The 17669-nt window shown below is 38.8% G+C and overlaps 1 protein-coding gene across 2 annotated transcripts in view; it reads left to right on the top strand.

Moving 5' to 3' along the window:
* Positions 1-17669, top strand: part of LOC109919782 (arginine-glutamic acid dipeptide repeats protein-like) — a 245923-nt gene that overhangs the window by 205178 nt on the left and 23076 nt on the right. For both annotated transcript variants that reach the window (XM_048615258.1, XM_048615257.1), the window contains one exon: positions 3305-3353. In XM_048615258.1, the coding sequence (XP_048471215.1) occupies positions 3305-3353 (49 nt within the window). The remainder of the gene's footprint in view (positions 1-3304; positions 3354-17669) is intronic.

The raw sequence follows: 17669 nt of genomic DNA, 5'->3' as shown, positions 1-17669 counted from the left end.
CACTTGATTTTCTCTTACCCATGCATGTTGCTGCACGTCCACATAATCATCTTCATCCAATCCAATCACTTGCTTTAAATTACTTATGTATTATCAGTTGCCTTATCTGTCCATAAAGTTGGTGGAGTTTACTGCTGGAGAAAGTTAAAATCTACAAATTAAGTAAGAGATATATTGGAAGAGGATTTTTAAAAGAGAAAGGGAGAGAGAGATATGTAGGGATTATTACAAGAATTGTCTGAGAATCAAGAAGTGTGTAGTAGATGAAAAATAGCAGGAAACGTGGATTCAGGGATTGGGTGGCAATTGTATTACACCACTCAGCTTAAACCTTTCCCTTTGGCCAACATCCAACATATCTCACTGTCTCCCTTCTATAAGTCACTTTTCTGTCTCTTCTGGCCCCGTTACACCTTGCTTGTACTTTATACATTTTCAAAAGTTGGACAAACTATAAAGTGGAAGCCAATAGTGATTAATTGGAAGTCAGTATTAAATACTGGAAGAAGAGAAATAACTTTCTTCCCATAAGCGGGCATGTGACATTATACGGTTTTACTGCTGTCCTAAAATTTTTACTGATGTTGAGCCAAGCAGTTTGAGGAAAGGATGCGGTTGAGGTTAGAAAGAGTAATTGCTGTTGACATTTGACAAATGATATCTATTTTAAACAAAACGCGATTGCACAAGATGTTAGATTGAGATTCCGTTCTCTTCCAAGCAACTCCCCACCCAGATTTGGAAATATATCACTGTTCTTTCAATTTCCCTGAAACACTGCCTTAATGGTATTGTAGTTCTACCTATGCCAAAACGGACTGCAGTGGTTCAAGAAGGCAGCTGACCACCACATAGCTTCTCAAGGGGAAATGAGGATGGGCAATAAATACTGGCTCAGCTACTGACACTCGCATCTTAGAATTTTTCAAAGACCTCCTTCTTTATTAAAAATACTGTGGCGATGTTTGAAAACCAAGGAGTTTTGCTAATCCAGCACCATTATTTCTCTTTCATCCCAAGTTGTCAAAGGGAATTAACTGGTCATTAGTCTCATTACTTTGCATATTACTGGTTCAAAATGGCCACTGTTGCTTACGCAGTTGTTATTTGACTCCAGAGCAAGTCATCGTATGTGAAACACTTTGAGATACTTGAACATGAGAAACTTTAATACGAATGCAAAGTATCTTTATAATTAGCAAGCTCCTGGTTAGAAAAATAAAGATACACTCAAAGACATGCACATAGCATTAACATTACAGCCAAAAGGTATCCCTGTTATCCATTCATACTGAAAATTATAGATCTTCACGGCAGTTGTTAAAAACATCATTTTTGCTGAAACTGAAATGAAGATCTCATTTGAAGAACCACTAGTCACATTTTAAGATACACTTGAAAATTGCAGTTTATTTTTAAGAAAACTTGCATTGTCTTTTTATTTGAGAAACACAAAAGTTTGAATGTGGTTCCATACATAGAAGCAGCATCTTTTGTTTAAAAAATGTCAAATGTGGCATTCCGTATACCATAATGGCAATGTCTAGGCTTCAAGAAGCAACCCTATATACGTATAGAATTAAACGCAGCCATACTGGCAATGCATTAGTTCACAAGCACAGACTTAAAAATTCTGAGCACTGCTGGGCTTGTTGTAACATGAAATCTACAGTGTAGCTATAGCAACGGTGCACTTTCAATGCGAACATCTTGTCATTTTCTTTAATCCGTTGCAGCTGTGGAACCAAAAAATTAAATTGGTGTTGCTATAGTTACCATCTTTGTTGCATCAACCACTTTTGTGCCCAGTTTCCTGCTGCTTTTTAACATTCAGAGACATTCCAGATTCTCTTTGTTTGAAAAAAAATAGCCAAGCAACTCATGAAGTTATACAGTGAGATTTAAGGAGGTTCAGTTTTAACCCTAACGTTACTTAGCTCAACTGGATTTGCCAGTTTTGCTACTAATCTGTAGAGAATAACAATTTGCAATAATTTAACACTATTAATGTGGTGCAGTGTCCCAAGGTGCTTTATAGGAGTTTTATCAAACAATTTTTAATATTGAACCGCAAAAGAAGATTGTCAGAACTCCAGATGGTGACATTTTCATATTAGTGCAATGTATAATGTGAGTTAATGTTAATATTTTTATTTTCTGGGTCTGCCTATGTTGTAAGTAGTTTCATTTACAACCTTTGGCTTTAATCACTGTTTTTTGGCACAGTGAGGGAGAGTCTAACAGAATGTGTTTTTTTTTGCAGCTTTCTGCTTCATTCCTCTGATGTTACCCCTGTTATATAAGATTCTGTATTTTGAGATGAACTCACTTGAATTAAATTAATCTAGGTTTTATATTTTCAGATACTTTTTAATTGCTGTATTTTCTGTAACTTATGCCAGCATATAATGTACTAAAGGAAATACAAGGTAGAATATGTTATATTGAAAACATATTTTTGTTTCTAAATGCAGAACATAGACTACTGATTTTCAAATCACAAAATTGACCACTCGGCTCATTGTGTCTGTTCTGGCTCATCAAATAAGCATGATTACCTACTGCCAATTCCCTAAATGTTCCTATACCCTTGCACATTATTCAAATAAACATCCAGTACTCTCTTGAACGTCTTAATGGAGCCAGCCTCCATTACACTTCCAGTCTTTGCATTCCATATCCTAACTACTTGCTGTGTAAGAAAGCTTTTTCATGCATAATTTGCTCCTTTTACAAATCATTTTAAACCTGTGCCCTCTCGTTTTTGATTCTTTTAAGAGCGGGAACAGTTTCTCTTTATCTGCTGTATCAAGTCTGCTCATTATTTTGAAAATCTCCATCAGTTTTCCTACAAGATGCTTTTCTTCAAGAACAGTCTCAACTTCGTCAGTCTATCCTCAGCTGAAGTTCCTCTTCTCTGAAACCATTCGTGTAAACCACTTGTGTACTTTCTCGAATATATTCACATCCTTCCTACGATGTGGCGCCCAGAACTGTGCACAGTGCTCCAAATGAGGTCTAATAAGTGCCATATACAAGTTCAACATTATCTCCTTGCTCTTGTACATTATGCCCCTATTAATAAAACTGGGGACACTGCAAGCTTTACTTACTGCTGTCTACACCTTTCCTACTACTGTCAATGATCAATGCACATATGCACCCAGATCCCTCTGCTCCTGCATCTGCCTTAGGATTGCACTCTATAATTTACGCTGTTTTTCATTGTTCTTGCAAACATATCTTGTTTGGGGTGCAGTTGCTGATTTCTTCTTTTTTTACATATAATTATTGTCTCTTGCAGGAGGCTGAATAGCACGCAGGGAGAAATCCGTGTGGGGCCCAGTCATCAGGTAGGGGAACTGTTGGATATTTCCCATTATTGTCATAATCTTCGCATGTAGACGTATTTATAAAATCTGAAAGATAAAATCATATTACCTAAGTATTTTTTGTGAAATATGGAATAGTACCTTAGTTAAAGTTGGACGTAAGGCTGAGTTGCAACTGCTGTCGGCACCCATTAGAGTTGTTGAACCCAAACAAATTTGAATCCTCCCCTTAAGAAGGGTGGATTGTTACATTGAGTTGCATCTATGTGCCCTTGAAAGAGAGTACTTCCTGCATAATGACTAAGATTGAATATCCCAAGGGTAATATCAAAGGGAAATATGATGTGCAGAGTTTATACCTGGAGATATTTATGCATTAGGAGCACCAACAACAGTGAGGAAGGGATAGTAAATCCTTTGTATGTTCTGAAATTTTGTGTGTCCAGACCTTTTTAATAATGTCAATAACGATGAAAGAGTCTTTGATTTCATCCCTCTGAGAGGTGCTGATGACAACACTTGGTAGAGGGGAGTAACAAAGAAAGAAGCAGAGAGAAACCCTGAATCGTATCAGTCAGCATTGCAGTAACTTGGGTAAACACAGTCATTGCATCATTATGACCACAATACTTTACCATAATGGAGTTCAGTTTATTGTGCAAAGTGTATTTGTAGATGCTGGCTTTGCTCATTCTGCTTTTCACGATGCCATCACACTCTTTATGCAGGCACAAATGAACCTTTTTAAACTGTGTCGGGAATTAATGTTCATTGATACAAGATTTACAAAATTCAACATAATGTTTTATTTATTTTGCCAACTTCCTATTTAAGAACATAAAGAACAATAAACACAAGTCAAATTATTCAGATACTGTATCAGAAGGATCTTAAATTTTGTCGAACAATTTTAAATTGTAACCATGTTTATTTAGCAAAGTAAATTCATTTTACTTGATATCAAGATTTTATACTTCTTCCTCTTTCAGTTGTTCTCTGTCTAACTTGCATAGCTATTTAAAGCATCCCATGTGGCATATATTTAAGAAAAATGAGAATGTCTGCTCTTTGCCAATTGTTTTGACAAAAGGCTCATGGATTGTGATTTAATAATTTGGAATCAATTTTATTATCCAGCTGCCAACATCTTGGTCATGTCCAGAAATCATGGGTTAGACCAGAATTGATCAGCTGAACGAACATCAATCTCTTCTGAATCTTTCACTGTATAGTCTGCATCCTCCCCCAAAAATAAGTGTTGGGGAACTTTGATAATTTATACCCATTAACATTGACATGGAGCATAGGTGGAGATGAGTTTCTTCAGATGCCAGTCCTAATGCTACAGATAGAAGAGTCATACAGTTGTATAGCGTGGAAACAGACCCTTCGGTCCAACTTGTCCACGCTGACCAGATGTCCTAAACTGATCCCGTTCAGTTTGGCCCGTATCCCTCTAAACCCTTCCTGTTCATTTACCCATCCAGATGGCTTTTAAATGTTGTAATTGTACCAGCCTCCACCGCTTCCTCTGGCAGCTTGTTCTATGCACACACCTCCTTCTGTATGAAAAAGTTGCCCCTCAGGTCCCTTTTAAATCTTTGCCCTCTTATTTAAAACCTATGCTGTCTAGTTCGGACTCCCCTACCCTAGGAAAAAGACCTTGGCTATTCACCCTATCCATACCCTTCATGATTTTATAAACCTCCATAAGGTCAACCCTCAACCTCCGATGCTCCAGGCAAAAAAACCCCAGCAATTTCAGTCTCTCCCTGTAGCTCAAACGGTCCGATCCTGGCAGCATCCTTGTAAATGTTTTCTGAACCCCTTCAAGTTTAACAATGCCCTTCCTGTAGTGGAGAGACCAGAATAGAAAGCAGTATTCTAAAAATGGCCTCACCAATGTCCTGTATAGCCACAACATAACATCCTAACGCCTATACTCAATACACTGAGCAATAAAGGCAAGCATGTCAAAGCCACCTTTACTATGTTGTCTTCTTGCGACTTCACTTTCAAGGAACTGTGCATCTGCACCCCTAGGTCTCTTTGTTTGGCAACACTCAGCAGGACCTTACCGTTAACTATAAAAGTCCTGCCCTGGTTTGCCTTACCATAGTGCAACACCTCACATTTATCTAAATTAAACTTCATCTGCCACTCTGGCCCATTGGCCCATCTGATCAAGGTCCTGTTGTATTCCGAGATAATCTTGTTCACTGTCCACTACACCACCAATTCTGGTGTCATCTGCAAATTTACTAACCATACTTCCTATATTCGTATCTGAATCATTTGTACAAAAGGCAAAAAACAGTGGACCCTGCACAATCCTTGCGGCACTCGTCACAGGTCTCCAGTCCAAAAAACAACCTTCCACACCACCTTCTGTTTCCTACCTTCAGGCCAATTTAGTATCCAATTGGCTAGCTTCCCCTGGATTACAGATGATCTCGTCTTGCTAACCAGTCTACCATGCGGAACCTTGTTGAACACCTTGCTGAAGATCATATAGACAGCATCATCTATCTGCCTTCATCAGCCTTCTTTGTCACATCTTCAAAAAACTCAAATCAAGTTCGTGAGACACGACTTCTCACGCACAAAGCCATGTTGACTATCTCTATTCAGCCCATGCCTTTCCAAATGCATATAAATCCTGTCCGTCAGAATCCCCTGCAACAACATGCTCACGGCTGACCGGACCCGAAACGTTAACTCTGTTTTCTCCTCCACAGATGCTGCCAGACCTGCTGAGCTTTTCCAGCAACTTTGTTTTTGCTCACCACTGACGTCAGGTTCACTGGTCTCTTGTTCCCTGGTTTTTCCCGACCACCTTTCTTAAATAGTGGCACGACATTAGCCACCGTCCAGTCCTCCAGCACCTCACCTGTGGGTGTTGAAGATACAAATACCTCAGCAAGGAGCCCAGCAACCTCTTCCTTAAAGCACACAAAGCAATTTTTTTGTAATCTAACTGATGCTAGAAGGTATCTTGAAGGTCTGTTTGGCGTATTTGCTTCCTAGAGAGTTACTGAATAGCAAGAAAGATGTCAGTTTTTATCTGTAATCTTTGAGAAGTTACCTCATCTCGGTTTGGTGTCACTAGATGTCCTCTTAAAATCTGATGAATGAATAAATTCATTCTTGTGGACTACATTCAGCCAACTCCTGATATTTCTGATGGAATAATTAGTTTGCCAGTCATTTGAATCAGTCATTGAAGAAATATTGGCATACATGGCATTGAACTCAAGTAGAAGTTAGCTGAAAGGAGCTGGTAAACAATTAGCTCTACTATACTATAGGATCATTTGTCTGTTCGGTTGCTTCTTTTGACATCCTTTGGGGTAATATCATGCAGCATATTCAGTCATTCACTGTGACTGGCAAGCGCATAGGAAACATGCCTTGGATGATTCAAATGTAAATCTCTCTATTTCAGATTCACATCAAGAAAAATATAAATTCTTCAAGCATTCTGTACCAAATTTTAAATTGGCAACAATTTTGACAGTTGAAGTTCTATAACCTCCTGTCCAATCTAGTGACAGAAACTCACCCTTCCTTACTTAATGTGATCTCTGTCAAGAATCTATGGTGAAAGGTTAGTCAGATCTAACCACAGTGAATTATTGGGTTCTGAAAGCCTGCTTGAACATCTGGTGCTCTACATTTATCGCAAAATTTTTAAAATGAATTCAGTGAGTATGTGAGAAATCATGGCTCACATTTTATAGTTCACTTGTTTTGATATGATATTCAAACAAGGGGATTCTACCAAGCACAAAACCCGTGGTCATCTCGTAACAGAATAGGCCAGAATTTAAAGTGATGTGGAAAGTTTCTTTTCCTTTTCACAATCATTTTTGTTCCACAACCATTTTTTCTAAGGAATTCATTTTGGGAACTTAATGCAAATTCAGAATTTAGGTGTAATATCTGCTCTCCCTGATATTTTGTTTTGCATGTTTCTGGTGCCTTTCTCAGACCTACCTGTAGCTTTGCTGTTTGGCATTTGTAAGGTGATCTCTTGCAATTGGATTGCTGATCTGCTCATGAGAAGTACTGTTCTAAATATGGTACAGCGAAGTAAATATCGTCTATAGATGAATATAGACTGCTTCTCCAGTTCCAGTTCCTCAAGAGGTAGAAACTATGCAAGTAAGCGGGATATTGCAGAACTGGACCAGACTATTGCATTCTACATCAAGATTTTCTATGTTCTGGAGCATCTTTTTGGAAGACTGCATTTGGAATTATTCTGTCGTTGAAACTCAGATCTTTTGCCTGTGTGCTCAATTTGGGATAACAGCAACCTTATGCTCAAAATTTTCTTATCTGCAAAACAATGTTGGTGTAAGTGTTGAGTCAATTCAGAATTCCAGCTGTTCTGAATCTGTAGCTTTCAATTAGGTCTTCACAAAATGTAGTTTAAACAGGTCACTGTGCCAGATCTGTGTGGTATACTGATGACCACCAATTTCCATTTCATTGTGTTGCAGCTGATTATGCAAGATTTACATTCGAGGGTTAACGCATCACATTAGTTGTGACCAGTTCTCGCGTTTTGCACAAGAAGCTGGGTTTAATCAGTCAATGATATGTCCCTAGGCTTCCAGCATCACTGTGGCTCGAATAATACAAGTTATCCAGGTGATTATTGCCAGGCAGATGGTTAATGTGAAAATCAAGAGGTGTGCGGTCTTAGGTGGCTTTATCATGAAACTTGATGTCTGAATGTGTTTGTGTTAATAAGGTAATTTTGTTAGCTTCCTTAGGTTGCAGAGGCAAGTTTGACATGATGGAGTTTATGTTTCTACTGTAGTCAAGAGGAATATAGCAAATCAAATAGTAAGGTTTAATTCATGCCCCTGGATGGGACCCTCTGGGCTGAGATGGTTTTAAATTATCATACCTTTTGATGAAATATTAGAACCAAATTAATATTTGAAGTAAACATAATAATTGTTTGAAACAAGCAGGCCCATCCACAATATTTCAGTCTGCTGCTGAAGAATGACCAAACTAAGATTGATTAATGGCATCGGACCCTTGTGGCACGGTGTCTTGGCTGGAAAGCCTAAATTCAAGTCCCACCTGCCCCAAATGTGGGTCATAATGTGTCTGAATAGATTGATTCAATGTACCTTATGATGGTGCTTGGAAGGGTAGACCAGTATTGGGATTTTTCTCACTCGACTGCAAAAGACCATGCTCGCCTTGGATCCTAGTGATTCAGATAGTCACACAGGCAACAGTCGCTTAAGTTCATGTAGCGGCTTTCGTGTAACAAATCATCCCAAAGTATTTCACAAAAGCATAATTGTAAATGGTCATGAGGCCAAGGGGTCATCAAAATTTAGTCAAAAAGGTGGTTGAGCACAGTGATTATTCTTTTAAATTGGAAGTGATGTTACACTAGAAGCCAGTGTAGTAAAGCAAGGACATGAATGGAAGGGGATCAGGCTGGTGCTGAAATTACAGTGGGTAGTAAAGGTTTATATAGAGAGGAAAGTACGAGTAGTTGAGTTATGAGGTGGCAAAGACATTCAGCTTTCAGCGGTAGATGTCCTGAATGGAGTAGAAGCAGGTTAAATTATGGAAGTAGCCTTCATGATGGAGTATCTGTGGAACCGGATACCTGGTTTGGGGTCAAATCAGGTGCAGAATAATCAAGTAAATAAAACATTGAACAATGGATACTGGAAATCTGAAAACTGGATACTGGAAACAAAAACGAAGTGCTGGAGAAGCTCAGCAGATCTGGCAGCAACTGCAGATAGAAAAAAAACCATGTTAAATTTCGAAAAAAGCTTTCAGTACTGACGAAGAGGCACTGGTCTCAAACTGTTAACTCTGTTTCTCTCTCTATAGATGTTGCCAGACCTGCTGAGTTTTTCCAGCACTTTGTTTTTATTGCAGAATAATTAAGTTTATTTTAACATAATGGGCAGGAAGAAGGATAAAATTGATGGCAAAGCGTGAAGACAGTTTCAATGTTCTCGGTGTTTAGATAGACACCAATGAAGGAGAAGTCGAGACTGGGTATCAGGCAGAAGTTTGAGAATTCAGGTAATGGTCGCTTTTCTGCAGTCCTGAACAAAAGGGCATAGCCTTACAGTTAGAGCTCAGTTGTTCAGGGCTCATGTCAGGAAATACTTCTCTAAATAGAGGGAGGTGGAAATCTGGAACTGCATCATACTTCTCAAAGGCTTATTCAGTCTGTCGCTTCAAATTTCAAAACTGAATTTGCTCGATCTTTGTTACTTGAGATTATTGATAGCCACGAAAACAAGACATAGGATAGACCAATCACTGGGTGCTTGGAATTAAGACTAAAAGAAGCTGAAATATTGATCAGCTGCAATCTGCTTGAGAAGCAGAAGAGGGGCTCACGGGACTGATTTGATTTGATTAGACCAAACCCATATTTTGCATTGACAGCAAGTGATATTGGTGAAGAAGTGGAGCTGAATATTGCTGGTATATATGGGTATGCAGGTTTGGGACCTTAGTTCATTTAAGTTGTTGAGGCTTTTGGAATGTATGCTATCCATATTGGACAAATGGGAAATCATAATTTGCAGTTCTTCAGTGTTTAATTTGGGGACTTTTCCAAGCTGCTGATGATTTGCCAACTAACTAGAAAGGGGGAAAAAATTGGAATGTAACAACACCCAGAAATTTTACCAATGCTGCTCTGTCTGAAGTGTTATATCTTGCATGTTTATCTTTCAACAACTAGCTTATCAAAATATGCAAAAGAACTTAGTAACACATTTCTGGAAGCAGTGGAGCTATCCCAAGGGCAGACATTCTCAGAACAATAGTTTCCTCTTCCTCTGTGATTTGCAACAGTTGCTTCCAAACCAGACAGATTTAACAAATTCCCATAGTTAATAAGGACCCACTGTTTTCTTTGTCTTCAGCAAATTCCCCAGTGTTGTTTTCTGTGTACAGACTAGATTTTTAAATCCCCAGTGCAAGATGTTTATTCTTCCAGAAAAATTAATAATGAACAGATAATTGAAGTAGAAGTTATATTCTCAAGGAACTTTGCCAATTTGCAACATTGCAAAGACTGGTACGTGTGGTATATTGACACTTCTACATTGCTGACTCTACAGACCATGCTTTCAAGAATAAAACTTTGTAGATCAGAGGGAAAAGATTGCTGACCAAATTGCCACCTCAAGGATCCAAATTTCTTAAAAGGATGTGATCTTGGTGATTCCACCCGCCACATGTTTGATGATGATTCTGTTTTTCGATGAACCCTGATCTTCTCTTAGAGTGAGGAACACTATACTTGCGGTAGGTATACTTAAAAACTGATTGTCAAGTAATCCACATTTGAATGAGCCAGAGCCAGTTTTATTTGATTAGAGTACAGGAGTGTTTAATACGAAGCTAGTTAATCATAGAAACCTCATACTCTCTCCTGTCCCTGGGTTATTCACTGTATTAGGAAGTGTTAATCCAGATTTTTTTAATGTGTTTGGAACTAAATCCAATAATCATTTTTGTTGGCTATTCATTGATCTATGTCCCATTGTTTAATTTCGCAAGCGTATGCAAGGCAATAGTTTGACAACATTCTAAAAGAGAAGAATGCAGTAAAGTAAAGAATTCTGAAACAATCAATTGCCACTGTTCTCATCTGAAGCTTTCACTGCTGTGAGGTTTCCTCTGAGTGTAAACGTAACCAGTGAGAGATCTGTGGGTATGATACACATCTGTACGTGCAATCACAAAGATAGAATTCCTTTATAAAAACTGAAAAAACTGTGGGTGCTGTAAATAAGGTACAAAAACAGAAGTGGCTGGAAAAGCTCAGCAGGCCTGGCAGCATCTGTGGAGAAAAAAATCAGAGTTAATGTTTCAGGTTCGGTGACCCTTCCTTAGAAACTCCACAGATGCTGCTAGACCTGCTGAGCTTGAATTCCTTTGTTTCTTTTCTATGTGATTTGGCCACTGAATATAGCAGCAAGGAATCTTCGCTTCATATTTACTATTATTTAACGTGGTTGGAGTATTTCATGCAGTTCTGGCATTCCATTTGATCCATGGGGAAAAATACAGCAAGCAATCATTAGAGTTATATTAAAATGAGAGGCTAGTTGTGAAAATATGAGCCTTTTGATTGATGGAAACAATTAATGATCTCAGATTAAATGATTTTAAGAAAATTTTATTTTTCTTGTGAGTTTTGAGTGGGAAAATGACAGTGTAGATAAACAGACAAAAACTGAAAGATGAAGTTAGTAACATTCACACAAGCTTATTGGAGCACTAAATCCTTTCCTAGAACTTGCTTTTGAGGCAGAGACAGCATCATAATTTGTAGTGAATATTTAAAAAGAAATAATTAACGGTTGCAGTGAAATGAAATTTGAGTTGGCAGCAATCAGTTGAATAGTTAGCATTTGGACTTTGGCCTTTGTGCTAGATGTCTGTAAGGTTCAGCAGAGAAAGTTTGCAGGTAAAATCTTTGCGTGCTGAGATAGCTGAACTCTGGGACAAACAGTATGTGTCTTCAGTTGATGACAACCTTCCTGGTTTAGAGAGGTCTCTAGGGGTGTTGAACGGGGCAGAATTACAGCACTGTTCACAGTTGACTAGCCTGCTAGTACGTACTGCCAGATTAGAACATTCACCTGATGTGCTGGAGCGTTGTGACAAGCCAGGAAACCATAATTCAGCAAGTAATTAGGTTTTTGCAAATTTCTCTTGGCAAGGAGAGAAGGCAAGCAAACTCCTACCTGTTGGTCACTTTTTTTTTTTGTTTTGAAACAAAATTGTATGCCCTAAAAGTGACTTAATATTTTAGATTGGATGAAGGTCCCCAAGAAATATTTAGTTGACATTGACCAGCAACTCTCTAAACACATCTTTGGATTGTGCAAAGATGAGTGTTTCTTTTGTCCCTGAGGCTCAATTTGTCAATCACTGCACCCACTTCCAGTATGCATCAGTGCACTCAGCGTTTATGTCCATCTCTCCTTGATGGACGTGCAGAGCACAAATGAAATTTAACTAAAAGAAAGGAAACACTGAGCAGGTGGGCACAGTGTTTGTGTATGTGCAGTACTTGTTCTTTTTCTTTGACCAAGCCCTAGTTTCTTCAGATCATCTAATTGACCTTAGAAACTACTACTGCAGGAAGAGAAGCTGTGACCAGAGAGGAGATACTTGGTGAGATGATGGCGATATTTCTTCTTGCTCAGGATTTATAAGTTAATATATGCATTTAGTAACCATTGTACTGTACTTTAAAACTCTTTGAGTAATTTTCAAGTTCAGGTGCATTGGGGCATAAATTTCTAAAGAACATAATGTTTTGTACTTTAACCAGTGAATCTGATATTTAATAGTCTTCGGCTATTATTGTTTTACAGTTGAGTTTGTGCCAATTTACTCAGGTACAAATCTCTAAGTACCTCTGTTACTTCTGTTCTTTGCAAACAAAGTGACCAGAGCTATTGGGTACAACAGATGTTGCGCTTTTGTGGGTGTAGTTTGTGTTAAAACAGCTGCTGATCTGCATCATCTATTTAACCTCATCGCGTTCGTCACATACAAAGTTTTTTTTAAAAGAAATCTCTTTTGTACCATGTTAAATATTATGAAACAAAATTACCTTGAGCAAAATAGTTTGGTTCAGTGCCCCAATTTACTGCCTTGTGAAATTGTTTTGTACTTAACAGAAGTTACGGTATTCTGTTCTACCTGCTGGCTATTATGTTCTTTTTGATTCCGAAACATTCGGTTATTTTCCTATTCAAGTTTTCTGTGATTCTGTGATTTGAGTGGAGTATTGGGAATTACTTTTTTTTTAAAATGATATCCAGGAAAGGGCCTCTTTGTAGGTCAGCAAGTTAGAAAACTCACAGAAGTAGTTAATGTCACTATCTTGTGTGCATTTATCGCTGCAGCTGAAGGAGCTAAAGATAGTGCTAGATTTATTATGTAGAGAGCTGATTACTATTCAAGTCTTTTTTTAACCGAGTTTAGAACTATTGGATTCAATGCTTTACAATGAAAACAAACTACAATAAACCTAATTGACTCAGAGCAAGGTTTTTTCTGTTTTGTCAGTTTTCTGCTTAACGGGGTTGAGGAATGTTGAACAGTTTGTAATTTTTGCATCAGTGTCTACAATAAGTGCTCCATGGTTAGTTATATTGTAATCAAATGCAGATTAAGTTTCTTCCATCCCATCCCAAAAATATCTACAACTTCAGATGACTACTCCCTTACGTAGCAGTATAACATTTTTCCCTAGTCATTTGGGCCATCTGGAGCTTCCACGCATGCATGTTGGCAGATGCAGGGTCAAACAATTGCGTGTACGCGGCTCTTGAAGCTCACACATACATAGTCAATCGGGCAGTCTGGTGTTGATAAACACTGCCTTTCCGTATTCCAAAAAGACTTTGCATTTATAGGGTGCCTATGACAACTCACTGTGGCAATGTCCTGGAAATGAAGCTCCACCATTCCGAGCGTCCTCACAAATGTGGGAAAAAAATCCAAACAACCAAAGCCATCAATTTACCTGACTAACAAATGCAGATTGAAAGAAAACACTCAGCAGGTTTCTATACTTAACAAGAGAATAACTTTATTGCGCGCAATTGTCTTTATCCAATGGCAAAGAGGAAATAGGAGTTCTGAGTTCTGAGGAAGGGTCATCGGACCCGAAACGTTAACTCTGTTTTTTCCTTCACAGATGCTGCCAGACCTGTTGAACCTCTCCAGCAATTTTGTTTTTGTTCCTGATTTACAGAATCCGCAGTTCTTTTGGTTTTTATTTAGGAAATAGGAGTTGTTTACTTACGACTACTAGAGAGAGAATAGGGTCCTTAGTGATCAACAAGGTCACCTATGTGTGGAACCACAGGAGGTGGAAGAGATACGAAGCGAGTATTTCACTTCAGTATTTGTGATGGAGAAAAACATGGAAGCTAGGGAACTCGGGCAAAATAAGTATTGATGTCTTGAAAAGGTCCACATTGTACAAGAGGAGGTGCTAGAGGTCTTAAAAAGCATAAGATAAATCTCCAGAATCTGATCAAGTATATCCTAGGACATTTTAGGAAGCAAGGGAAGAAATTGTAGGGCCCCCAGCAGAGATATTTGTATTATCTATAGCCATAGGTGATGTTTTGGAAGACTTGTTAGTGACTAATGTGCCGTTACTTAAGAATGGCTGCAAAGAGAAGCCAGAGGACTATAGACCTGTGAATCTAACATCAGTGGTGGGGAAGTTGTTGGAGGGGATTCTGAGAGACAGGATCTACATGCATTTGGAGAGAGAAGGACTGATTAAGGATAGTTCGCATGACTTTATGCGTGAGAAATTGTGTCTCTCAATCATGATTGAATTTTTTTGAAGATGTGACCAAGAAAATGGATGAGGACAAAATAGTAAGCATTATCTACATGGACTTTAGTAAGGCCTTCGGCAAGGTTCTGCTTGGTAGACTGTTTAGTAAAGGTAGATCACATGGGATTCAAGGATAGCTTGCCAATTGGATACAAAATTGGCTTGATGGTTGGAGACAGAGGTTGGTGGGGGAGGGGTGTTTTTTGGACTGGAAGCCTGTGACTGGTGGTCCGCAGGAACCTGTGCTGAGTCCACTGTTGTTTGTCATTTATGTCAACGATTTGGATGAGAATTTAGGAAGCATGGTTGGTAAGTTTGCAGATGACACTAAAATTGGTGGTATAGTAGACAGTGAGGAATGTTATCTAAGATTACAAAGGGATTGCAATCAGTTGAGCCAAAGAGCCAAGGAGTGGCAGATGGAGTTTAATTCGCATAAATGCGAGGTGTTGCATTTTGGTAAGATGAACAAAGGCAGGACTTGCTCAGTAAATAGTGAGGCCCTGAGGAGTGTTATAGAATGGAGAGGCCTAGGGGTTCAGTTACATAGTTCTTTGAAAGTTGTGTCACAGGTAGACAGACTGGTAAAGAAGGTATTTGACATGCTTGCCTTCGTTGCTCAGACCATTGAGGTTAGGGGTTGGGACAGCATATTGAGGCTGTATAGGACGTTGGTGAGGCCACTTTTGGAGTACAGTGTATAGTTCTGGTTGCCCTGCTAGAGGAGGGATATTATTAAATTGGAGAGGGTGCAATAAAGAGTTACAAGGATGTTACTGGGACTGGAGGGTTTGAGTTTTATAAGGAGATAAGCTGTGACTTTTTTCACTGGACACAGGACATTAAGGGGTGGTTTATAAAATCATGATGGGCATTGATAAGATGAATAGCGAAGGTCTTCTCCCTAGGCTTGAGGAATTCAAAACTAGAGGGTATAATTTTACAGGTAGAGGAGAAATATTTAAAAGGGACCAGAGAGGCAACTTTTTCACGCAGAGGGTGGTTTGTATGTGGAATGAACTGCCAGAGGAAGTGGTAGTTTCAGGTACAGTTACAACATTTAAAAGACATTTTAGATAGGTACATGAACAGGACAGGTTTAGAAAGATTTGGGTCAAATGCAAGCAAGTGGGATTGATTTAGTTTGGGAAACTTGGTTGGCATGGACGAGTTGAACTGAAGAGTCTGTTTCTGTGCTATGTGACTCTATGACTCTAAATTCAGACCTTAAACTCTACTCCTTCTAAAATTCACTTCCTGTCACTCGCTCTGTCACTCTGTATATACACGTGCGCACAGGCGCGCACACAACGATTTGAATATTAAAGGTGAAAAAAGAATGAAATAAGGGAGAACCAATTCGATAGTAGCAGTCTGGACCACAAGATTCAGCAAATTGTTTTCTTTCAGTTCCTTCCAATTCCATTTAGTTCTTTGCCACTGAAACAAGATGGTTTGCACTGATACAGTCTTTCACTCACTGTTTGAGGATTTGCCCCTTTCACAGTTTCTGAAGATGATTTCTGTTTTTTGTATCAACAAAGGAATTTACATGAGAAAGATGAGTGGAATCCAGTTAGGTCTTTCTGGATACTTTTTGTATCAGACTGGAGAATGGGGTCAAGAGATTTTTGATGCTTTCTCTATTCATAAAGAGGGATATTAGGGTGGATGCCCAAAAGTTTAATTTTGGAGTTGGGTTTTAAGGATTGTTATTAAGTAAAAGAGATGTAGAGGCAGAGAGATTTAAGCAAGGAATTCTAGAGCATTGGAGCTGAAAGTACGACCGCTTTTTGGCAAAATGGTTAAAATTGTGAATAAGCCAGGGTTCTGAACTAGAGTGCCAATGTCTTGAAGGTTTGTGTAACCTCTACTAGGTACAGAGATAGGGAGAAGTGAAGCCAAGAACAACTTTTAAAAATATGTGGTAAGACATTTGTTCTGTAATTTTGATTGAATGTTGTTTTATATCTAAAACATGTTTCCCTTCAGTAATGATTGCATTTCAAATTTAATGTTGTTGCTACCACCTCTCCTCCCTTCCAAATTCCAGGACCTGCCTCCTGGAGTTTCTTCCTTCTGCATTTGCATTCTCCCAACTTGATTTGCTTAGATCTGACCTAATTTCACAGCAGGCGACCTACCAACCTGGCCTTGCTTTCTCTCCCCTTCTGCCCTAGTCTTGGCCTTGCCTTCTGTTCTCTATTCTTGGCTGCTTCATTCGCCATGACAGCCACTCTTTCTTGTTGTCTGCTAGGCTGAGATCACCATCTAGTGGCAATTGTTGGTTGGAGCAGGAACTCTGTAGCTCCCTGCGCTAACTGACTACTTCTGCTAGATGGAGCTTAATAGTTCTAAAAATACAGGTGAGTGTGCTTTTAAAATATATTGTACGAGAGGTGTGCTGTAATGTGTTTATTTTATATTTAATGGTGAATTTACTTTGTAAGTTATTTCAGCTAGGAATGCACAATGCTAAACATGTCTAGTGAAATGTTTCAATTGTGCATTGTTTTTATCTGGGCAAAAATGTCCGATGGAACCTAACTCTGACTTTAAGGTTGATTCCTATGGGAACCTATGATTCATTTAAAGTCAGTTCACTTACTGTTGCGATTTTCAAGAAAGCAACCACAACATTAATCGATGATGTACTGTATTCCACTGCAAACTAACTTATTATAGGGGATTGTCCATGCCATCCTCATTCTTGGTAGAAACTGGATGAATAACACTAAACATATTTCATGAGGACCATTACAGCCAGCAAATAGAATCAGCTTTCAAAAACTCAACTTGCAGGTACAGAGGGTTCTGCTGTAACGTGTGTTCCGGCAATGCACATTGGCTATAATGCAACTGACAAATGGGGGATAGTAAGAACTGCCGATGCTGGAGTCAGAGATAACACAGTGTGGGGCTGGAGGAACACAGCAGGCCAGGCA

This window comes from Rhincodon typus, chromosome 31, assembly GCF_021869965.1.
Source record: "Rhincodon typus isolate 14 chromosome 31, sRhiTyp1.1, whole genome shotgun sequence".
Taxonomy (NCBI): domain Eukaryota; kingdom Metazoa; phylum Chordata; class Chondrichthyes; order Orectolobiformes; family Rhincodontidae; genus Rhincodon; species Rhincodon typus.
Note: the sequence above shows the minus strand (reverse complement) of the source record. Positions and strands in the feature narration are given on the sequence as shown.